Genomic DNA, 26,150 nt, shown 5'->3' with positions numbered 1-26,150 from the left:
GGTCCTAACAAAGACACCCATACAAGAACACACACACACAGGCAGCTGGGCTGCGGCCAGAACCAACAGTACTCAGCTCTGCTTCGCAGCAGCATCACCTCCTGACTCCCTCTAAGGACAACAAAGGATAGAGTGACAGAGGGAGCGCATGTCGGTGCAGCAGAGAGAAAGGGAATGAAAAAAAAAAGCATAGTGTGATATCTCACGATGGAGCCCTTCACACCTGGAGATGAGAGAAAATGGAACATGGAGAAGAACAGGTGAGAATGGCAGAAGAGGAGGAGGAGGAGGAGGAGGAGAAGAAGAGAGGGAGAAAATGAGCTGGTATTGGTGAGTGCCTGTGAAAGGTCCACACTCTTTGATCCCGCGCTGGCTTGTGTAACCATGGCGCTGCTTTGTGTAACCATGGTGCTAGCATGTGAAATTCCACACACAGAGTACCCAGCCGACCCCGAGACCATGCCGACCGCACACGTCTCTGACCCGCCACCTAAATATGTCACCAGCGACGAGCCTGGTGGGGGGGCGCCGGTGGTCCTAATACCCCGTCAGATGTAGAGCCAGTCAAACACATGGCTGCTGCACTCCATCATGTATGTCTGATCACACACGCACAGGTAAACTTAAAGGAAAAGTTCAGGTTTTAAGAAGTGTTTGAAGGTGGCGACCATATGGCAGTTTTCCATGATACAGTTCCAGTGCTAGTAGTGGTTAGCACTCTTGCCTTTGCAGCAAGAAGACCGGGTTCGAGGCCTGGTCGGAATTGAGTCCTTTCTGCATGGAGTTTGCTCCGGCCCTGTGATGGATTGCCACCTCGCCTGCCTGTCCTCATGTCGATGAGTGAGTTCTCGCACTACTCTCGCACTAATCTCTACTCAACTCCACTTTGTTTGGTATCAGGCCCGTTGTATGCTCTATGGAGAAATTAGCCTACTTGTCACTTCATTTAAAAAGTCAGTAAACATCATTCTTGAGGAGTTAATGGCCCACCACTTACACAGAATATAAATATACCTGCTAGCAATATTATTATAATAGAAATAATAACATATTTGGTTGTAATTATCACATGATCAAATGTATTACATTCAACATTACATTATTACATTATACATATATATATGTAAATGTACATATATACTGTGTATAAATACTAGAGCTGGGCATAGATTAATTTTTTTAATCTAGATTAATCTCACTGCAATCTTGGAGTTAATCTAGATTAATCTAGATTAAAATGGCTCATTTGAATTCTTCTTCTGCTAAGTGGCGCTCCTCTGTTTTCATCACACCTAACATTAGGAGTAGGACAGAAAAAGTATATCAGAGTAAGATTGCTAGTAGTAGTAGGCAACTATCAGCAACTAATCAGCAAAACGTTGATAACGTTAGCTAAAGCTATACCGCGTGAAGTTAGTTTCAGGTTGGATATTCATTCAGACAGTTGTCGGACGCGACGGTTGGATATCCAACCTGAAACCATTTTCACCGTGGTAAATTACATAGACCGTTATAAAACAAAAAATGACAATAAATTACATAACGTAACGTTACCTACATCCGCGCTCAGCCAGGTCAGAGCCTTCTGGGCCAGGTATACATCCGCGCTAACATATCAAAGTGAAATTCATAGCTTGCTCACTATGTGGACCCAGGTCCCAGACCCAACTTTGAGAATAGATTAACGGCGATAATTTTCTTATCGCGCGATAAGAGTCTCGCGTTAACGCAGCACGTTAACGCCGTTAACGGCCCAGCACTAATAAATACATATATGTCCATGTGTGTTATTTTGCATCATATATATGTTTTTGTATTATGAAGTATACATTATTCCATATCAACAACACGTTTACCTTGAATTTATGTGAAATATCTTCATGATCATCCTCTTTATTGCGATATCATGACGACATACTGGGTTATAATTTTAAGTTCATATTGCCGACCTGCTTCTTAACAGTTGTTTCTCTGGTCCGGCCCACTGCTGACCACACGAGACACTCAGAGTTTTACACCCCTGATCTCGGTCTTCAACAGAACATGATGTCAGCTTTGTAAATGAGGTTCCCATTTAGAGGAAAATGGACAACACATTACACATCACCAGTACACAGGAGCTGGTGATCCCCTGCTGATTCACCAGGAAGTTCAAATGTTATCTTGTCCAGTATGGACAAGATAATCGAGTTAATAAGTGCTACAAACACTTATTTACTCGATGGACTTTTGAGTGGGAGGGTGAGCAGTTTACAAACGTATACATGCTTGTACAAACACTACATACTTCAAGTAAACACGTTTGTTTTTTATTTCACAGTCACTCCTTGGATTATCCCAGAGATCTGCTATAAACTGAATTAATCTGCCGTGTTTGCACACACACACACACACACACACACACACACACAGGACGGACACTGGGAGGTGTGAGTGGGTTAACTGGCTCAAAGCATTTTATCTGTGTAGGAGTGTAACACAGACTGAGGCTTCCAGAGATAGTACATGAAGATCATTTTCATTATTTTTTGTCCAGGAGTAAATGAAAACCTCGCTCTAAACAAAATCTAAAAATAGAAGCTCATCCTCCATATTGTTTGTTCTATTCTGCAGGTCCGTTCTTCCTCAGGTCTCACATGTGAATGAATTGCTTGAGTATGTTTTTCTGTGATGTTAAATGGCTCTTTTGTCTGACAGCTGTCACTAATCTGGAGTCACACAACATCAATGAGGAGCCAGACGTCCGCAGAGGCGGTCCTCTCTGCACGTGAGGTGATCATCATACAGTATAATGCCGCTTCTCCATTATTGTTTGTTCGCATTAGAGAGTGTGCACAAACACAAACCTGTAGAAGCCAATAAAGCTGATGACCCTGAACCTGACTCTAGCACTACTTGGCTCTACTGGACTCAACGGTGTCGCTTTTGGATGAAAACAGACGACGAAGCGCAGCACACACTGGACACCAGTGTTGCTTGTGATGTCCGTGAACTTTGGCTTTAAAAACATCTGACATACTGTGGTCAATTCTTCTTGAGGCGACTTTTTATACAACCTGTGTGTCATAAGGAGACACAGGGTTGGAGGAGTTGAACGCTGAAACATCGCTGCTTTGCTCTTTGCTTTGTTTTCCTCCGTGGTTAGCTGTAGGCGATCGCTTGAGTCATCTACAGCTAACCACAGAAGATGACTATGACTATTAACCTTATATCAAAGAAGTGTTATGTACCATGTTTTTAGGAAAGCTATTATTTTCTGTCTGTTGTCCCTGGGCAGACACAGTAGATGTGTCTGAACTGTCCACTGACCACACAGCCAACAGTTTGATTCTGAAGTATCCTTGGGTAAGACACGCTGTGAGTGATGTGTGTGATAGAGAAGTGCTTAAGACGAGAAAAGCTGACCCGTACCAATTTACCCTTCCATTTAGTTTGAAAGCATTAGCTTATCGCTTATCTCGGGTACATGCGAGATTAGAGATTGAAATATAAAGACGGTCACATTACGCTAATGAAAATCCCCTATAGTTGCAGACTTCTTGTGTGAAGTCTTTGGAAAAAACAAAACAAAACAAAGCTCTGGCGGAATTTGAGTGCAGCTTATTTCGTCACAGGAAAGCCCACACTGTTTCTGTTTGGATGCCTGTGCTGAATTAGGACATAAAGTTTAATTTCAAGCTTTCTTGGACTAATAATTTAGCCAATGAAAAGACAGAACATCAAAAAAAATAAAACAGGAATATCCATCAAGCTGACATTTACATTGTTTTCTTTTGGTCCAGCCACCAGTCCAAAAAGTAAAAAGAGTATTTTTGCCAACAATTGTTTTAAAATAACAGCATAATTGATCTAGTTTTAGTTATATTTATACGAAATCAACGCTGCGTTCAAGTTGACAAAGACTATATAATTACTGCAGGGATGTGCATGGGAAACATACAGCACGTGCGTTGCTTTAAACACATTAATCATGTGATAAGCTGGAGGAGGGAAAGTTTCTGGGAAAAAAATAAAGGCTGAGATTCTCCAGGTTTGCGAGGCAGTAAACGGTCAACGTCAAGGAGAACTCTCTCCTGCAGAGCTCTCTCTCTCTCTTTTCATCACTCCATTCCTGTGGAAGGATTGAAGCAGTGGGTCAGGCTGGGCCATGGATCCAGAAGAAGTTTAGGGGGGTTTTATGGAGCATGAGATGAGGTCTTAAAAAGGGGTTTTTAATAAAAACCTGTGGTCCCTTCACCTGCCTGCGTGCTGCCAGAGATTCCTGGTGTGATGTTATTTGGCATGGTGAAGAAGGAGGAGGAGGAGGAGGAGGAGGAAGCAGGATCGTGTAGCTCAGTATGAAAATGAGCGGCATGCCAGGCCTCTCACATCACCGCAGCGCAGCGGGAACTGAGCCGAACGCAAACAGGCACAGCTCGACCCGGGGCAAACGAAATCAAAGCAGTAAACAGGCACCTAATAAAGGAGCTGATTCCTGACGTAGAAGCAGCCCAGCACAGAGGAATGCTTTGCCGCGCTCACATCTTGATCAGCCGGTGACCTCAGCTCTTACTTTCTTTTGTTGCGTAAGTGAAAATCGGGCTAGCACGTGTCCTAATCCCTAATCAGAGGAGGATGAGAACAGACAATCCCAGAGTCCACTCTGCCCCACCTTGCACCTTCTTCGCGGTGGAGCAATTAACTCGACATCCTCTCAAAACCGTATTTAAAAATGTAGTGCAATTCAATAAAGGTTTAGAATCGGGCCTGTGTAATGTAACGATTCAAACTCAATCCGTAATTTGGTCTTTTATATTTTAAAATCAACCCTTGTATTGTAAACATTGCATACTGTGATTTGTTTTTGTTATGGTTTGCTTCTATTTATGTATTTACATTATTGATTTTAAATGTTTTTATCATTTAGTTCAGTTGGAGAAAAGTAGTTTTAGTTTTATTCGTGAATGATCTATAATTGTGCTCACTATGCAAAAATTCAATGAATAAAGTTGGAAAAAGACAAAACAAGTCATGGGGGACGTTCTTTACAGGATAGACAAGAAGCCTTTAGAAGATAAACTTCTAATTTTTGTTTTGCGCAAAACAAGGACTCACATTTTAAAAATGATAACAACCTGAATGTTGAACTAAAGCTTGACTTCAATCTCAATTGTGAGATTTGTCAGAAAAATCCTAATTAAGTTGTTCAGTCCAACTTCAGTAGTTATATACAGTATATAACATTTGTTGCTCTTTAAAACTAAATGTGTCAACATGTTCCCTCAGAAACCGGCTGAGATCCAAGCCATGACTAAGTGTGACAACTCTTACCTGAATGGGCTCTTGGGTCAGTCTCATCGGTCCCACACATTCTTCTGTCGCTGAAACCTGCAGGAAACAGACGACGACGTGTGAGTAAGTGTCACGGACTGAGCACACACAACACACACACACACACTCACTCACTCACACACGCACACAAAACTCTTACCATTTTACCATTGATTTCCAGAATCATATCGACATATTGTTTTTCCTTGCACGACCCGTCTGTCCCTTCACCACCTTTCATTTCCTTTCTCAACCTCCCACTTTACGACTTCCAGTGGGAGGCGAATGACCTCATCAACAAGACAAGTGTCTCCTCTTATAAGGCAGATGTTTAAAAAACAAAACAAAAAAAAAACTTGTCCAAACTTATGGTGTCTTTACAACCAACTGCAACACGTTTGCTGTAGCCATGGATGTGTACACTTGGTGTTAGTGGCCAGAACAGAGCTGTGCACTGCAAACCCTCTTTAGAGGGTATTAACAGTCAGCCACAGACTGAACTCACAGGTTTACGTGCATAATCCTGCTACAGGAGCATCACATAATGTGTTGTGTGTGTGTGTGTGTGTGTGTGTGTGTGTGTGTGTGTGTGTTGTCTAGGCAGCCTCAGCTGGCGTTTTAACCACATGCGTCATCGTGGTGTGAATCAGTGACTTGGATGCATGTGCTTCTTTTGAGCATACGCACACACACACACACAGGTTTGTGCAGCTACGTTTCTCAGGACGCTGCATTGACTTTCAATGATTTGGACAAACTTAGGCAAGGCATCGTCTATAACCTTAAACATAGCCAGTTAACACCTAACTTTAACCTCACCACAGTTCACGCCTGAGCCTTGAACGTCTGCCGAATTTAAAGCATGAGGATGACGAGGTCAGTGGCAGAAAAGGTCCCTAAAGAGGCCATGAATATAAGAACACACACACACACACACACAAGTGGGTCTGTGCAGCCATTCCTCTGAGGACACTGCATTAGCATCCATTTATTTGGACAGTCTATCCCTAACCCAAATTGTGATTGCTAAACTTTACAATCAGTAACTAATGCCTGACCCTAAACTTAACTACATGTCTGTGTTTATGCCAGAAAAAGGTCCTAAAAAGAGATAACAAAGAAAAGTACACACATTGAGAAAAGAAGATAATAATAAAAGACATCGGTGACTCAGCCACGTCATCATGACAGCCGCACTTGTCCGTGGCGATTACGCTTCAAGGTGGACGTACCTCAGGCCACATGCAGCCTCAGCTGCCCGCACACAAACCACCACGTCACCGCTGACGTCATCCAGGGCCTTTAGAGCCACATCAGAAAACTCACTTGTGTCATTTGGGGTTTCATGCGTTGCGTCAGAAATATGAACAAATATGGTTCAGAGGAAAGAAAAATCCCTCCTTTTAGGATAGTGATAGTGATTTTAGATGCTTCCCCTGACTTACTTTATATTATTTTGTTTCAATCTTGGTGCAGTATGATAAATACTTTTACACCAGCATATCACCTGAAAACCTTATTCCTTGTGAACCAGTATGTCGTCAGTGGACAATTTGGTCGTAGAGCTGAAACAGGGAATTTTACTGGTGTTTGCCAGTGTAAAAGCTCAAAAAAGCAAATTCTAACTTTCACAGATAGATGATATTTTTGAATTTTTCATCAAAAACTGAATCGTTGTCACTCAGACTGCCTGAGTGTGGTTGTATTGACTGAAAATAAATTGAAAAATCCCGTACACTCATACGAATAATCTGATAAAGAACATAAATGTGCATGACCTTTAAAATGTGCTGAATGTCGTATTTCCTGTGCAGATTTTCTTTTTTACCCTGTAAATTTAAATGTGGTGAACAAAATGAATCAAGCGTAACAATAACTGTGATCAGGAAGAAGGTGTGGGAAGGCAGTCTGTGATGATGTCAATACAAACAAAACACTTCCAGTCTGTGGATGTTTACAGATGTTGGACATACACTTTGCATACATTACAGTTCATCTAAAAGTAAACCCACATTATTAAAAGAAAAGTAAAAACCGGCCATTTTATTAGGTACACCTAATCAGCCAGTCACATTGCAGCAACACAGTGCGTGAAACTGCTGATCTATGAGAAATGTCCATGCATAATCATCTCAAGTGTCTTCAGAGAATGGCCTGAAGAAAAGAACATGTCCAGTTTCACCACCATGAAGACAATGACTGTCACAATCAGCAGAGGAAAGTGGGAGGAAACTTCCCTCTCAATCCAAAGCTTAATCTTCATTTAAAGTTGCAGTAACTCGCTTGATGTTATTATTCTGCCTCTGTTTTTCTCTTAGCGTTTGCTGAACAATAATTCTACTTCGCTCTTTGTGTTTTCAGTCGCACTCAAACCAACCTGTTTGCAGCCGTCTCGCTTTACTCGCGCTGTGTTGACATAAAACAAATCACTTCCTGTGTGCCGTGCTGGAATGTCACAAGGAGACACAGCAAGATCTCAACACTGCGACACTGAGAAACACAGAGAGTGTCGCGTGGAGCTGATAGGCTTAATCCACATTGTATGAACTTAATTTAAAGTGACGCAATACAGTTTTGAGCTGATACCTGAAAACAACTCCTTGATTCCTGGCAGGAATGAAATAGGAAGAGGTGTAATGTTGTTAAAGTAGGGGTAAGAGGATAACATCAGACTTTGAGACAGAAGAAGGTTCCCGAACCTTAACTATAGATTTCTACCCCTCAAAAAGTTGTTTTAGTACCTAAATCCAAACAAGCTTTAACCACAAAAGGATCACACCAGGCTTTAATCACATCTGAGCTACATTATGCTGCGTTTCCATCATGGTACAGTTTGGTTTGGTACAGTAAAGAACGGTTATGAATGCTAAACCCTAAGTCAGGCTTACGTGATGTCGTACCAGAGCAATACACGGCATCGAACACGACACAACAACAATGCAGCAGCTCTTTTTGTCCTAATCCTGTTTGTGGCTGTTTGTCTCAAGAAGCCTCGACTTCCACTGGATATTTACACAGATCACAACGGAGTGACATTTTACTGTCGCTGACTGACGTGTCTGGAGGCGGTCTAGCCACACCCTGACTGTTCCGTATCATTTTACTCTGGTACACCAAGGTGAGGGTGCAAAAGAATGGAATGGTTAGGGTTATTTTGGTACTATCCCTAATGGAAACATGTACCGTAATGTACCAAAGCAAACTATTCTATCTAGTGGGAAAACAGGCAGGTGTGCCCATTTTTTACATGCAGTCTGTGGTGCAAGTGCACGCCAGCGTCGTCAGACAGGTGGTTCTCTGCAGAGGATTACAGAATTAGAAACGCTGAAGAAACCAAAATGATACAACGCATCTGTACGTCATGATAACATACATGCAGGATTGTATTTTTGGACTCATGTGGACCTCACATCCCAGCTGTAGCCAAAGCCGCCCGGGAATCGCTTTCATGTTCTTCTGCTGTAAATCGTGAGGGCAACGAAATGAGGTCAACCCAGAGATAGATGGCCCTGGGGGAATGCTGAGCTACAGACGCAGCGACAGAGTCAGTAAGATAAGGAGCATCTGGTGGGTCAACGCTGAGGGTCTGAATGTTCTGTGAGTGTGCTCGTGGCACAAGACGCAAAATATTTTCAGTCCACTTGAGCGCTTGCTCCATGAGAACTTTAGCACTTGTTTGACTTCGGGACGACAACACAGCTGGATGTGAGACAGAGGCGGAAGGTGAGGCGGCAGAAACCGGGGACAGTTTGGAGCAAGATCAGACAGAGGAGGAAGGAGATGATGGAGGAAGTGTCAGGGGAAGCCGTCATAGGACAGCTGATGAGATCCTTGCTGTAAGACAGGAAGGGGAAGGAAGATGCTGGACAGAGTACACAAACAATAGCACTTGAGAGATAAATGCATATGGAGAGAGAATGATAGGGGCTGAAATTGGGTGTTTGCACGCTTGGTTCACAACTACTCTTAGAAGAGTGTGTGTTGAAATCGGAGATCCTTTGAAAAAAAATGGGAAAATGTGTTGTTTGTGTGGAGCGAAGAGGGATGAACTCATTTTCTTTGACTACAAAGACATACCTTCCAGATAAGCTCACAACATGAGTATATACCGCAACAGTACATCTACGCTATTTAAAACATACAGCAAAGACACTCGGTAGATTAGCAATAAAAGCAACATACAGTAGATAAGCTAAAAAAAAAAACCTAGAAATTGAACTGTAGCAGAAGCTATAGCCAAACTGCGCTAAATATATACAATGATATATACATAACATCACTCCCCCTCAGAGAAAAGCCAGACAACTACGCTCTGCAACCCCCACCCCAACACTGTCATATCACCCCTACAGTTTCCATCAAATGTGGGATAATGTTCCACCACATGGTCCATTCCATGCAGTGGTGTGGTGACTTGAGTGCAGTAGTGATGGTAGCGTCATCTAACCCACCGTAGCTATGGAGAAAACAGCTTTATTAGAGACTGCTGATACCAGTACGTCATATTGCATCTTTTACATAACTAAGCTGGGCTGATGCACGACTACCTGGCCTTAAACAGCCGCTTCAGAGACAATACGCTCCAACTCGGTTACAAATGTAAAGAAGAAATGAACAGCCCGCAAGATGATTAAGTTAAAAATAACTTTGCTGGTCTTTTTCCACAGATTTACGTTGTCCAAAGTCCCAACTTTGACGGCCTATGCTCTGGGCTTAATAGGTATGTAAACAGACTCTAATAGGGATGCATGACATTATCAGTATTTGCAAATATTGGCTTTAAAATAAAGTATCAGCAAACACACCAACATTTGACTATTACCTAAAGCAGTAGGTTGAAAAGGCTGCTCCCTTCTTGCCTAGATCTGTGCTTGCACCCTCTCTACCTCTTTTGTTTTGTGTTGTTTTTATTTTACACAATAAAGTACATTTATATCTAAAGCTGCTGCGACATGAGTATTCAAAATATTATGTAAATATCTACAATGACCTTTGGAGTTGGGCACGGAGAAAACTGTACAGTATATATCTGTATCTCCAATGTAATGGAGACAGGAAACCAAAAAAGCATATTTATGTAGGATACACTGTGTGTGTACTACATGGATAATGAAATAGCACACAGGCATAAAGAGCTGCAAAAAACCTACATTTGGTGCTTTGTTCCTGATTTTTCTGATTAGGTTTAGGTCAGAATATGGTAAACATATGTGTATTTGCTGGAAACAAGTCTAATACTATGTATAGAGTAATGTAAATAGGCACAATTTGATGGTGAATGTTGAAAACTGGGTCACTTTGGAGGTTTAGGGATCGTTATCAAGACTTGGGACACACAAACCAGGTCAGGGAGTTACTAACTGCTCCTCATGCCAGAGACTTTATCATCACATTTCATTAGTACAATCTGTCATAATAATTTCACATTTGTCACATTATTGCACTAATGAACTTCTTGCCATCATCAAGCACCTCTCCCATCCACCAAGTTCATCTTCATCTCTCCTGCAACATCCTATAGTGAGGAACACCTCACTCTTTGAGAGATGGAACAAATGTGGTTTGAGCAATCAGTGCGCACAGATCTGTGCAAGGCCTTAGATCTCTCCATTCTTTGCCAAAAGCTTTCCGTGCTGCGGAGCTGCCATCCACTTTGAGTCATTTTTGTCTAATTCTATTGTCTTAGCCTGTTTTCCTGCAGCACTTTGAAATGTAAGCTTTGAATTTTATTGTATAAATAAACCCTTACTCACTTACTGGGGCCCAGGTACATCATGTCATTGCATATACTGCATTGACATTGTTAGAACACAGATTAAACATTGCTTTCATTGTGGAGGCCCACTCCGATATTTCACTGCACATATAATTGTGCAGTTTATACTTCAGCGCACAATAAACGTAACAAAGTAACGGTATGTTTAACATATTCTTTTGAGGGTGTTTTCACTGTTTACAGTGATTGTAGGCTATGAGGATGAGAAGGTCGTTTACATTACGGCTGGAGAACAGAAAGAGTTGTTTACACTCGCCGGATGGTGTCTAATCATTTTGAGTAAGTGACAAAGACGGGGCGGGTGGAGGGGTTGGATTTCTCATCAAGACTTGACCTTGTGTGCCGTTCTTACTTTGAACCTCGGCAGACTGTTTAGAAACCAGAAAATGATGCAGCATGACGTGATCGTGGCCTTCGGAGCGGAGCTAAATCTTCCACTAATCCTGAGCGTTATGTCACCTTCATCTGTATCTCAACCAGTGAAATGTTACTTGATTTACTCTGGACGGTGCCAGATAAATCAACCGAGCAGTCGTCTTTCATCGCGTTGTATCATTCGTCATTGTTTACGGCGGGCCTTGGTGTTTTCGCGTGAAACGCAGTCCTCGCAACAAGGCCTCGGCTTATCTGCAGCGCGGGCGTCCTTCTGTAGTGCCTGAAAGGACTTGAGGTCAGCAGCCGTCTGCACACCCCGCTACAGTTATCATCTTTCTTATCCTTTAGACACGATAAGCTCTCACTGATCAACTGATATCCTGACGTGGGTTAGCTTTGTCATGTGAGCAGGCTACTTGGCTACAACCTTCAGATTTGATCATCATGCTACCAATAATAGCCCACTGTGGAGGACATTACAGTAAACGGCTTATGTTACAGTCGCTGTCGATGAAAGTCTCTCTTTCTAACCCTTTTTCACATTCACGGACTACTGCGAAAATGAGCTCCGACTCTAACACTTTCTATCCCCGTGATCCGTCAGACTGTTTGACTCAAACGGACTGAACTGGGCTTTAATTTATGTGATAACAGACGTGTAAACACACACCTCCAGGAACGTCTGTGCATGTAAACAGTTTTCCCCGTCTGACATCCAAACTATTTTCCACTTCACAGTCTGGTAGACGCTTCCCGCTCTCGCACACCTCTCTTCCGCATTCAAGCTCCAACTTTGTCCACGCTGAGCCGAGTAGCTCTCCGGACGTCTTTGCAAACATAATCTATAAGCTCTATAATGACATAACCAATCATTCTTTTGTTTTCTTTTGCAAATCTAAATGGTCATAAATGATATACCTTTAAATGTGCCTGATGACTCAAGTAAGTACCAGAACTCTATTTATTTATTTCACAATAAAAGCCTTGTCGTAGCAAGAAATTGGAGGCAGGTAACCAAAATGCTTTGCACAGCTTTTACTTTGAAATAGGTGACATATTCAACAAATACATGAGTATGTCTATGTATATGCTGTTATACTATACATATAATCTTATTTTACTTATTTATTCATTTTGTGGTTTCTTTTTTTTGGATTATTCAAAATCCCCAAAAAATGATTCACTTGTATGTTGATTTGTGATAGAGTTCCATTGTGTTTTCCTCTGCTAACCCTAATCATAATTTGCTGTGGGGATAAAAATCAATGTGTTTCTAAAAACAACTCCTTATATGGACATCCTGTGTGTGTGTGTGTGTGTGTGTTTTCCGTCTTCTAGTGTGTTGTTGAGTCAAAGTTAGCATTTTCTTTTCTTTTTGTTCATAAAAATGAGCCAAGCTGTGACTGAACTGTGACGTATTTCACACACAAATTCAATCCGATTTTAAACATTTTGAGTACATTTTTGCTCAGCTGTGTTGCTATAGTTGGTGTAAATGAAAAAAAACACTTTCATCAGATTACCTACGTTGTGCTGAAAATACAGATATAAGACACTCTGTATTGCCTCTGTATACACTGTATGTTTAAACGTAGTAATGGAAAAGAGCAGGTCGAAAACCACAATAAGCAGAAAACTATGTTTTTCACTGTCAATTTTGCTATTTAGAAAATAGAAATTAAAAATCAGCACGGAGTCCTCTCCCAAGAAGAGCCGTGTGCATGTCTAACACAGGCCACTTGAATCTGATAACAAGGGTGCCTCAATGAAAACGAAGGCCCAGATGTCACCAGCCTCTCACAGGGCCAACATACCAAATCACACTCACATTCACACCAACACAAATGAGACAAGTCTTTGATTCTGATAGTGGGGTGAAGGTGAAGAACCTGTAGAAAACTCACAAGGTCACAGAATAAACAAGGCCAGGATTCAAAAATGAGAACATTCTTGCTTTGAGGCATGAGTTCAAACAACTCAAACAACAGGCGGCCCTGCACCTGTTTATACCCACCTGTTTTTATGCATGCTAAAATGTACATAACCATTAATCTGGTTTGCTGCCCGGGCCTTGTTTTTGATGAATCTTAAAGGTTATATGGTTTGCAAACTCAGGCCTGATATATAAAGTAACATAATTGTGACTGTTTTATGATGATGATTAATGGATTTAAAAATCTGAGCACCTTTTTTTTTTTTATTTCCCAAAATGAGAGCGCTGGAATCAGCGTGGAACCAGGTGCTGCAGTCACAGCACAATGGTTACTGTTTGAATCCCAGTTCAGTCAAGTCCTTTCTTTGTGGTATTTGTACGTTCTCCCCATTTGTGAGTTTTTTTTTTTTTTTATCTGTTCAAAATATACGTCTTAGAAGTGCAGCAGACCCTTTGAAGGAATTACCATGTGGTCCAGTAAAGGACACTGTGAGTAAAGCTTGGCCTTGGATACACTTGAAATGCTTCTCAAACTTTTTATACCAAGTACCAACTCAGAAAATATTGAGCTCTCAAAGTAACACCATTATCGGCAACGTTTAAAAAAAGTTAGTGTAAACAGGCCGAGCAAAGTCAGCTACAGACTTTTCACAGGAGGCAGATTTATCCCCAATAAGATCATTTGCCCTATACTTTAGACACTAGGGGAGATAAAGTTACTCTAATTATTATTATTTAATTTATTATAATTATTTTGTGATTCGTCAAATTCCCCTCCAGAGACATGCTGAAGGATTAACTGGAGACTCTAAATTGATCACAGGTTCTAATGTGAGTGTGAATGTTGTTTGTCTTTAAATGCTGACCCTGTGATTTTGCTCTCGCCCAGTGTCAGCTCGGATCGGCTCCAGCTCCCCAACAACATCTCAAAGAGCGAGCCGGACAGATGATGGATGGATCTTAAACCGAATGTTTATTGTAATCACCAGACATTGGTCTTATTTTCCTGTGCAGGACAGAGAACCTTCATAAACGTACACGATACAGTGTTTTGGCACAAGCATACTCTCTCTGTCATCATAATATTTCAATTCTTAGAACTGCAGCTTTGCATGTATACACAAATAAATACCTTAAAAGACACTTTCCACAAAACTGCTCCCTAGTTTGAAGGGCTGGACTTGTTTGAAGATTAAAAAAACCCTATTTAATCTGGGGTTTAATTGAGTTTTATACCACTGGGAAAGTTGATTGGTTTTCACTCCCTTCACACCTTTTTTTTCTGGCCCAACACGACATGACATGGGTGAATTAGCATAGCCGTTAGCTGTGTGTGTCAAACTCAAATGACCTGGTCAAAAAAGAGAAAAAATATTCCTTCATGGTGTTGTATTGTAGATATTCATGATGACATTTCACTGAATTTCAAAGTAAATGTGCTTGTTTTGATATGGAATGACTGACACTTAAAATACTACAACATGTGTAGTGTGTGTGTGTAATGTCATGTTTAAAGTAATAGATAATGTGATAATTACAACCAAATGTATTATAAAAATATTGCTAGCAAACATATTGCTGGCAGCCTTCGTCACAGCCAATAATGTTATTATAACGACGATAGTAATTGGGCCACATGTGGTCAATTTCGGGGGCCACCAGTTTGACACCTCTGGTTTAAGCACACCACTTTTGTTTTTGACGACTTTGGACGGAGCTTAATTAACTTAAAACAAAAAAAAAACCTACTGTGACATTTTAACTAAGCTCCATTGTGTTTGTGGTATGTTTGTGACATCACATTTCACACGCAGCAGACAAAGCGGTGAAAGAAAAGAACCCACAGGCCAACAGACCAACGGTGTTAATTGCCTTTTTTAGCGTAGCAGGTTCATTGGGGTAAAAAAAAAATCTTGTCTATATCAGTCTATTTCCGGGGCAAAAGAGTTATTTTAGACAAGCTTGGTGAGGCGTTCGCGTCTCTCTCGGCACACAGAACCCGCGCTGCTGTTGTTGACTGAACTTTTATGGCCTACGTCTGAGCGAGAGCTGGCTGCAGCGATGCTGAGAAGCTGCTCGCCTTCTGTGTATACTTAGTTGGTGACTGTGTGAGAGGCCCCGGGGGGATATGTGTACAGGCCACCGGCATCAGCTCCTTCACATGTGACTGTTCACACCCCGGCCACACTGACCAGAGGGGTAAACAAATGACTTGTGCATATAAAAATGCACACCACCACACACAGACACACACACGGGAGCGTTATCAACACCATGGCGCATTATCAAGATCCTGCAGGGAAAGGCAGATTGTTTTAATAATAAATGGTATCATTGATCCTCTCTGACTCCTCAGACACAGAGAGGAACTGTAGGAGAGCAATGGAACAGCTGACACACACACACACACACTATTTGTGTCACCCTAAACTCATGACAGAAAACTATAAAAAGTATTATCATGCCGGACGTAAATATCTTTAAGCTACTGCAAACGTAGCCTTTGATTTGATTTGATTTGATGAGAGGCTTCCTCTTAGGATGACTAAATATTTTCATTCAATCCAATCCAACTCATACTGTGCTGATTTTCCCTCCATACTAAGACCGGCCAATAAAAGAAAAGAGCAATGGACTGATAGAGACTCCAGAATTATATTAGTTATACTCTATTATTAAAAGAAATAGTGTCAGAAATCTTTTTTTTTTTTTCTTTTTTAAACCAAAGAGCCAAAAAGTATTCAAATCATATGAAAAGTCTTCATCAGGGGAGTGAATGGGTTAATCCGTTGTGAGGGTCTGATGACACGATCATCTGCTACATTACTTCTTACCAAAACACAGCTATATCCTCTGGGGTTCGATTATAAATATAAGGAAGTATCTGTTCACATGCTCTCTCTCATGAGAGGGATCCATCAGCGAGCAGAAAGCACACAATTAATGTGACATTAATGTGCACACACAACTAACACACACACCCCCACCCCCAACTAAAAAAAAACAATGAACTGTGACATTACTTCTATTTTAACAACGTTTTAAAACCAAGATGTTAGATATGATGACATGTTGGATGTAATCAACCATTACTTGATTTTTGTGCGGTGAACTTCATTATTGACCTTTTCTAGATCTTAAATGGACTGTTTTTATGTCCAGAAGGACGTTGCTTTTATCTTAATAACTTAATTTTGACTTCTTGGCTTGACTATTTACATGCTAGAGAAATCCAGTCACGCTGAATTGGACAATATCTCCAGGTTTCAGCTTTTGATAAGCCTCTCACAAACTAAATCTTCTTTCTTCTCCATTTTGCCGAGCTATATCAAGCAAAAACAAACTCTCAGCTTACAACCGTCCGGCGGGATGAAAGCAATCGAAGAGACAAACCCCCAGTTGTAAAAACCGCAGAAGACTCTTTGACGTACACTTTCAGTGCTCGCTCGCTGAAGAACGAACCAATTAGATGCACATTTCTGCTCATTTGACAGGGGATACTGTTTCTTGGAACATTTGCCTCGAGCTGAGCGATAATAAACAAGAGTCAGTATGTGCGGTATCACTCTGCCTGCACTATAGCTCGACACATGTAATGGCAGAGTTGGTCTTTATACAACACATTTGGTCTATAATGCTTGAACAATGCTTTAATGGCTCACTGAAAGGCCTTCCGACACTCTGAAATGTACTGAAACATAGACGTGTGTTTGTGGTTTGATGATGATGGTTAAACCGCTGCTAAAAGATGAGAAAATGGGATTCTTTCAAAATACTAGCCATTAATAAACACTTTCCAATATCATATGATGAAGGTAATGCAATGAAGTTCATATATCATGTCATGTAATCAACTATAGCACATGAACGGCTCCTGTGAGGGTTCAATAAAGACAGTAAATAAGAGAAATAAGAGTGATTATTGTTACTGGTTAGCTTAATAACTAACTCACAGACTAATGTTTTTGGAAAAATGTTTGAACTCTTAAACCATGAAAGACCAAAATCATCATTATTACTTTTTATATTTTTGGATTTTAGTGTATATTTTTAGAGTTTTAATCTATATTATTCTTACAATGACAAATAAAGATGTATTCAATGCTCCAGAAAGGGTTTAATAAATACAGTAAATTACTGATTTAACTTTATTTAACTAACTAAAGGGGAGAAAAGAGGAAGGCGGCAGTACTGCGGCATTACAAATACATTGCATTACTATTGTAAAACACTAGAAAAACAAGCCTGGACATCTTGTCTGACAACAAAGCAGATATAACAACGACCATCTCCCAAACTAGTCGTCAGATTTTCATATCTAATGATTTTGACCATTATCAGACCAATAACGACACTGACCATCGATACGTACTGTAAATATTTTTGAATAATGACAGTATCCTAATAAGAAGATGCGACTTGCTGACTGAAAAACAGAGGAGAGCACCACGGGCTGTTGATTTTGTTGCTGCTTCCGTTCATTACTGTTGTAATATTTGCTTCTTGAACTAAGTGGAGGAATGATGTGGTCTCCTTATTATTCCACCAGGGCTGCAACCAACGATTCTTTCTCTCGATTAATCGTCTCCTCGATTAATCGAGTACTTGTGTGGTCCAGAAAACGTCAGAAAATGTTGTCTTATTTTTAATTTATTCAGCTTTACTGATTTCTTTGCTGTATGAAGCAAGGAAACCAGAGAACATTCACATTTAAGAAGCTGAAAAACAAGAAAGCTTGTTATAATTATTGAAAAAACACTCATCAAATGATCGCTGCAGCCCTATAGTCCACACACAAGTGGGAGGGGCCTTTTAGACCCATGTCCACACGGATACAGAACTTTTCCTACACAATCTTTTTTCTTTTCCTTTCTTAAAACGTTTCTGTAAACACGACCTCACTTCAAGAACCCCCACAAACAACTCTGAACGCTTTAATATTCTACTCCAGGCCTGTATGTGGCGCTGTGACGCTGCCACAGAAATACATCTAAAACAGAGAAGACGACGTGGAGCATGCGCATACATTTATGTGATGTGTATAAAGTCCAAACACAAAATGAAGAATGATGTCTTGTCTTGTGGGGTTAAGGGTCAAAGAGGTGGGGCTATGATTGCGCTCCCAAAGTTGTGTATTGGTTAGCGGTTTGAATTTTTTCTAACTCTGGGAACTGTTTTCCAAAAATAGTTTTTAGGGCTCTCAAAACGCAGAATAAGCAGCTGATATGATACAAAACTTTTGCAGATTCTGCTGAACCTTTTTTATCGTTACACCAACTCTTCAACCTCCCCAAAGTGACTTTGACGTAATATTTCAAGACTTTCTTGAATTTGACGTTTCCATTCGTCGGTTTTTACACTCAAATCAAAACACTATTACATTGACACTTGTCACTGTGTGTTGTCTTCTATGTTGTGGTGACAGTGGGATCAGTGGTAGAGCGAGTCGTCTTTCAGCTAGAGGGCTGGGGTTTCTATCACCAGTTCCGCTAGTCCAGATGTGCTGTGTGAATGGGTGAATGAACTGTGGTGTAAAGCAGGTTTGGTTGTCCATCAAGACTAGAAAAGCTCTACATTAATATAAGCACCATTAGTCCGTTTACTGAAGACTTTTTAAATAATCTATTCTATTGTATGTAATGTCTGCAGAGAGGCTCTAATAAAGACACTGAATGACAGGAGGCTGGATGAGCATGTGGTTGTCAGTAAATTGTAATTAGAGCAGCTGGCTTGGGCCTCCTCAGATAATAAACAAACAAATAAACAAACATTCGGGGAGCCTCCTCACGTGTGACTGTGCCTCTCTACCTGACACTGGTGATGCTGATGCTGTGCCAGTGTCCTGCAGCTTCACCCTCTGCGCTGTAAACATACTGTACCTTGACGCTGGTGTGGCTCGTCTGCGTCTCGGCCTCGATGCGGATGTGTCCGCCGCTGTTCTCCTTGCGCTCGCGGTGCGAGTTGTTGCGCGAGTGTCGGCTCTGGTAGGTGATGACGGAGGGGATGGTCTCGGCCGCATCGGTCTTGATGAAGAGCCCGTGCAGCGTGGCCGCGGTGCCCTGCGAGATGGTGGTGGTCTGGTGTGGGGAGTTGGATTCGTCGGAGTCCCGGCAGTAGATCACCCCGCTCTGAGAGACGTGGATACTGGGAGCGCAGCCCATGCCTCAGCAGCAGCAGTGGAGAGTCCGATCCCTGGTAATAAACAGCGACACTTGCAGCAGCGGCAGCGGCAGCAGAAGAGAACCACCTCCACCCTCCTGTCGTCCACAGCTGCCTGCACACGGACTCCTCTCTCCTCCGGGCATCGGCTGCGGGCTCGAATCGCTCTCTCCTCCGCTCACCCCCGTCTGAGCACATGAAGGGAGGGAAGCGTGAGCTGCAGACGAAGTCTTTTTTTTTTCTTCTTCTTCTTTTTAAATTCACGCGCACCGTGAAACCCGCTCCGTCCTCTGTCTCCGCTACTGTCCGGGGCTCGTGCGCGCCGTCCTCATCACAGTTATAGGACAAAAGGTGTTTGCAGCAGCACGTGCGACCACTGTCTTTCACGTCAGTGGAGATGCACTCATGAATGAATAGAATTCATAAATAGACTAAACCACCTGGTCGTTGCTGCTGCTGCTGCTGCTGCGGTTGCTGCTCATCATCATCATCATCATCATCATCTTCTTCATCCTCTTTTGCTTCATATCCGGCTCTGTGTCTCGTGCGCTCATCCTACAGAGACATGCTGGCATTTTAATTCAGCGCAGACAAACTGGCTTTAAGACATGTCTTCTGTGTCTCTGCTTTAGTTGTTCTGCAGCAGCTGATCACTGGCCACGGTCCATCTCTCTCTCTCTCTCTCTCCTATTATATCACTTCTATTCATCATGACCCTCTAATATCCCCAGAGGCCATTCACTGACTCCAGAGGTGGCTTTAAAGGCCTCACTCGATGCTACATTAAGACACAATGCTGCCACAGTGACGGAGGCTTCATCAACAAACCAATTACTGCCCTCAACCAATTCTCACCTTCTTTTTTTTAAAGCTGTAGTATGTAACTTTTGGTGCGTTTGTTTTTGTTGTTGTTATTTTTTGCTTCTGTTTGATTTCTGCCAACAGAAACGATAAAACTCCATTTGTATGGGCTTTGTCCAACACTCAGACCTGACTCGGGGAGCGTCTGTGTGTATAGACGCATCCGGCGAAGTATCGGAAGTAAACAAGCCGCCATTCCTGCGGTGGCGTCTCCCTCCAGCATACACGCGATTGAATGGGAGCTGTCATAAGAAGTGTACATTTCTATTTTTACCATCATTTTGACAATGATGTCTAGAAAGTCGATTCTCGGCTGCTCCAACAGCGGTGGGAAACTTCAAATCTGGATAAAAACTGAACTTGAACTACACAAACCTTTGCCTCATGAAGGGTGCCCCTGTCTGTGGCCGTACGGTCTAAATCGATTCCCTGGGTGTGCCGAGGACCATGATGTTCGCCAGAAGTGGATCAAAAATATGAACAGAGGGGACTTTGTTCTCAACAGCAACAGCGCGATAACTTTTGGTTAACACTTGTCGATCTCACAATGAAAAAGTAATGTCAGCTAAGCTAACTTCGCTAATGTTAGACGCCTCTATCAAGTAAAGTAAATGAACTCAATGTGGTGTTATTGTGAAATATGACGTAAGTTGTTCTAACTAGGGCAACTTAATGACCACAATGTAAACATCAAGTAACTGAGTTAGTCAGTGGTGGAGGTAAATAATTACTCACATTACTGTAATTCATTGTGGAGTACTCGTACTTTTGGGAGTTTTTCTTAAGTCTATAATTTTACATTACATTGTCATCGGCTTAGTTACTTTTAAAATCATAATTTAGGCCTACAATTTGAATTAATATGTGCCCAGCCATGGCCAAACCGGCAACAAGTGGTCCGAGGGACATTTCAGATTCTGATAGTGTGATTTCTATGCTTTATTTATTTATTGATTTATTGATTTATTTATATGTTTCTTTCCATTAATATCTAACACATCTGTGGCCATTTGAATGTAGACGCTCCTCAAACTGCTTAAGGGAGAATTTTAACCTCAAAGATTTACACCTTCTGGGAGCCAAGAGACAGAATCATCACATTTCCATAGCCCAGCCTCTCTGGATGTGCTACTTCTCAACACAGAAACTGGAGCACAGATACTATTTTGTGAGCTACGCCGCTACACGGAACAATGCATATACAATACATACAAAAACTGGACATAATAACCTCTTGACATTTGAAATGATATAACTTGAAAAATATATAGGAAGGGGTGTGGCTTATTCTGTTATCATTTCTTGTCCTTGCACTAGTGTAGTCATATTTCCATTATCTGTTGTTGTTTCTTTTATTTTAAACTAATGTAGTAGTTTGAACAACGTTTATCAATAACAGGTCTCGGGACCCCAAGGGTTCTACGGAGAGGTCCCAGAGGGTTCCCAGAAAAAAATAAAATGAAATATGAATATAAATTTCATAAAAATGAAAAACAAGAAAGGTATTATGCTTAAGAGTTAGAAAGGTCAAAGATAGATACACATTTCTAGTATCAAATAAAATAAAATACATTTAAGTGGCTCTGTGTTGGTGTGGATGGTTCAGTCTGTTACTGAATGAGCTGAATGATGATGATGTGCTCAGACAGTTGCTAAACCATTAGCATCACAGTCAATATTTCATACACAAAGCTGTGCCATTCACACATTATTCAAGCACATCAGCAGAGCCACCGTTCCCTTTACCTCTGACCAATTAGGCTTCGTTTATGGTTTTAAGACCCACAATACTGTGACTTGAAGCATGTAGTGGCTCCTTCGAAACTTCAACTTGCATAATTATGAAAACACGAAGATGATGGCGAAACACACAAACGGCTCGCCGGGTTTGTCTATACATCAGCAGAGCAGAGGTGGGCGGGGATCAGAAACATCACTTTTTAAAAGAAAAAAACAAATATATATATATATATATATATATATAGATTTTTAGCAGTAGAATACTGCAACGTGTTGTTGTTCTTGTTGCTGTTGCCTCCATCTGTTTTGGCTAACAACAGACCACTTCCTGTATGCAGCATGCAAATGTCACCGGGGACACAAGGACACGAAACCGCTACACTGAGAGACACAGAGAGTCACGCAGGGCTGATAAGACGTAACGTGTGAATTCATCTGACAACGGTTTGAATCTATGATGTCATACACACCACAGGTACACTGAGTAAGAAATAGCGTCATCTAATGGTGAGACAAACTTTTTACCTTCCTGTCCTCGATTACATGGCTGTCTGCACTGCACTGAGCTTTTCTCTAAAATAATACATTTTAGAGAACATAAAGTTAAAAATACTAGGTGTGTTAGCCTACACAAACTATATATATACATTTATATACATATATATATATATATACTCCATGTACATATGTGTGCTTGTGTGTGTGTTTTTATATATATTAGATAAGTTATTACAGAAACGATAACAAATTCAAAATTACAATATGAAAATAAATTAACTTTCCACTATATTATCAGGCCCTGTGTGCAAATATGATATACGGGCCAAATATCAATGCATGAACATGACAAATTAAAGGCAGCACAAGCAGAAAACTAAATAATATTGGCAGTTTTCTGAATACATTGTCCCCATTTCTTGCTGTTGCTGGACTCCAGATGACAGAATACTCATAACGCAGGGCAGCTGTGACTTATTGACGCTTAAACCTTCCCCTTTTCTACAATGACCCTTCAGGGACATAAATAAAGACCCAGCACATGTTTTGCTTTAGTTTCGTGATAAGCCATAACAGCCAGTTGATAAATGGAGGATTAACCCCAAAACAAATGGATTTCACAGTCTTATAATGCAAACATGTGTCTTATCAGCTAATGACTTGCATGCTGTGAATCGCAGAGGTGTCGAGAGCATTGAAAGTCAAAGTACAGTTACAGTACAGTATAAGTAAGTAAAAGTACTCAATGCCTTGGAAGGAAGAGAGGAAAACGATTGTCCATTTGGAAATACTATATAATACTATATATATATATTCACCGTATTTACGCGACGGAAACATTGCAACGGTTTCTGAAAGCTGAGAAGTTGCAAGTCAAGTTATTTCCCTCGCGCTGTTGCAAGAAGCCGGCGAATCAGTGTCTTTGTCACATTGAGAAAAAGACTCAAAATGTTATATTTTAAAATGTTTTATACTGTTCAAAAAACAACAACTACAGTTTGTTTTTCTACTTTCAAATTGTTAATACACAATTTTATCATGCAGTAAATAACTGACAAAAACACTAAGTTACAGGACATTTTATGGTTAAAATAATAAATATGTTTGCTAGCAATATTATAATAGTAATAATAATACTACATTTGGTTGTGATTATCGCATTAAATCACATTAAATGAGATATATGAGATATATGAGCTTGTTTGGTGATTTAATTACATTTGTACATGTTGTCATTTACTTGATTTTAGATAAATTCCTCTGTTTTTGATATCATAAATACGTTACTATTGTGAAGTAAACACCATTCCATATCAAAGCAAACACTTTTTACTTTGAAATTCGGTGAAAAATCATCATGATGGAATATTGTGTTGTAATTTTCTCATATTGTCAACCAGCTGTTACTGAACAGCTGTTTTTTTCTTTACTTTTTTTCTCCAGATTGTGCTTTTTTGAACAGATTAGATCCTCATTGGCCCCCAGGTCATTTTAGTTTGACACCCCTGAACATTTGGAAATACATTAAAACACACTGACAAATATAAAATGTCCTAAGGTTCTCAGTACAGGAAATTGTAAAAACAAAGAGTGCTGTGCCAAATGTGCCATGTGGAGAATTATATTTTAACGCTTACTTGAAAACAACTTGCCACAGAACATCAAGTCTCATCCTCTGATATTTTCATTATCATTCTTGGCCATAAGAGGGAGATATGGAATCATTGTTTTTGCACTTATATCCTATTTGTGTTGTTTTTAAATGATCTTCATCCATTTTGTTTGATATTATAGCATCTTTAAATTCAAAACAAAAAACGTAAGAGTCGCCTTTTCTGTTTTTATATCAATCATGTCAGAAAGAAAGTGGTAAGTCATTTCCATCCTCACTGTCGCTCAAAAGATTTTTTTCCCTCCGAACTCTCTTCTGTTTAAGACGCAATACATGAGATTTTGATCTGACTTGCCAGTTTTTAAATGCAATGCATTTGATTCTAACCGACATTTGGAACTATCCACGTTTTTGATGGAAAAATAAATAAATATACTACTCGATTACGGATGGATGTTCAAAGGTGGTAAAATGACTGACTTTGAAAAATAAGTGACAAAATAGTGACTCCATAACAGTAACATGAGTGCTTGCACATGTGTTACTTCCACCTCTGGAGAATTATAGTTAGCGCCTGCTGCTGCAAGACATACAAGTGAGAACCTAGATTTCTCACTAGAATGCATTGCAGCGCAAGCATCTGTTGTTATTGCACCAGCGTTTATTCCGCTTCTTATTCTTCTTCCGCCCCAAAATTTTGCCGCGTAACTCGTGCCGCAGTTTTGAGAAAAACCCCAAACATCCTATATCACAACTTGCAGTTTTATCGGAAATGGCGTGCTAATACTTTTATTGTCATACTTTAATGTAGAGACATGGTTCAAACTTGAAACGGATCACAAGACCTAACAGAAATGTTTGATACATTTAATTTAATACGTAATACTAACCTATGACTTTTTTGTGTGATTTTGGACGACATACTATACTATGACTTTTTTGACCGATTTTGGACGACATACTATACTATGACGTTTTTGATTGCTTTTGTTTGATTTCAATATTACAAATGTTCCAAATCCCGAAAGGATTTCAAACAAAAACATTATTAAGTAAATTTTTTTTCTACCAGCACATAATGAATATCATTCTTAAGTAGCTCTTGATTAAACTGTAATTAAATACAGTGATTAAAGCAAATCACTAAAAGAAAAGCTACACAAATGAATGTCACAGACTGTCAACTCAAGTACGTTCATACCGTAGTGTGTTTGGATTTAATATTTGATTTGATTTCATGTCAGTCATACGAGTCAAACGAAGACAAAGCTGTAAATTAATAAAAAAAAAAAAAATCACCTTTTTTTCTTAAATATATATCTATGCATATACGTTGAGGATGTACTATATTCTAATGGAAAACCAAGTAAACTGTGTAGAGTCGAGCCGTGTCGAGGCGAGGCGAGGCGAGGCAGTACTCTGTAGTGGAAAAGCGCCATAATAATTGCAAGAACCAGTTTCCATTTGTGACTGATCTAAAGCTGAAACAATTAATCGATTAATCGATTTCTAAGTTAATCGACAACTATTTTGACAATCGAATAATCGGTTTGAAGCTTTTTTCATGATTAAAACAAGATTTCCGATTGTTTAAGCATCTTAAAAGTGAATATTTTCTTCATTTCTTTGCTCTGGATGACAAAGAAATCATTAAAAGTGAATCATTTTGGTTTGTGGACAAAACAAGAAATTGAGAACATCATCATTGGCAGGTTTGACGAACACTGATCAACATTTTTTAAGGTTTTCTGATATTTTATGGACCAAACGATTAATCGATTATTCGAGAAAATAACCGGCAGATTAATCGATTATGAAAATCATCGTTAGTTGCAGCTCTAGACTGATCTATTAACACCTGGGCAGGTGTTCTTGTAAGTGTACAT

General features: G+C 40.4%; 1 protein-coding gene and 1 long non-coding RNA gene across 3 annotated transcripts in view; one reads left to right on the top strand and one right to left on the bottom strand.

The window, feature by feature from the left end:
- The window catches only part of pde8b (phosphodiesterase 8B), a 49,427-nt gene extending 28,971 nt beyond the window's left edge, over positions 1–20,456 (bottom strand). The window contains exons 1-2 of one of the 2 annotated variants that reach the window (XM_044012216.1): positions 19,274–20,456; positions 5,311–5,367 (exon numbers count right to left, since the gene is read on the bottom strand). In XM_044012216.1, coding sequence (XP_043868151.1) covers positions 5,311–5,367; positions 19,274–19,555 — 339 coding nt within the window. In that variant the 5' untranslated portion in view covers positions 19,556–20,456. Of the gene's footprint in view, positions 1–5,310; positions 5,368–5,470; positions 5,748–19,273 lie in introns of those variants that run through there. The other variant, XM_044012217.1, reaches the window with a different exon arrangement.
- LOC122758213 lies at positions 1,796–14,690 on the top strand. The gene is made up of 4 exons (XR_006358129.1): positions 1,796–2,772; positions 5,266–5,394; positions 9,978–10,030; positions 14,284–14,690. It is a non-coding gene; the product is annotated as an uncharacterized LOC122758213 (long non-coding RNA).
- Positions 20,457–26,150: the final 5,694 nt, after the last annotated feature.

The sequence above is a fragment of the Solea senegalensis genome, linkage group LG21 (genome assembly GCF_019176455.1).
Source record: "Solea senegalensis isolate Sse05_10M linkage group LG21, IFAPA_SoseM_1, whole genome shotgun sequence".
Classification (NCBI taxonomy): Eukaryota; Metazoa; Chordata; class Actinopteri; order Pleuronectiformes; family Soleidae; genus Solea; species Solea senegalensis.
Note: the sequence above shows the minus strand (reverse complement) of the source record. Positions and strands in the feature narration are given on the sequence as shown.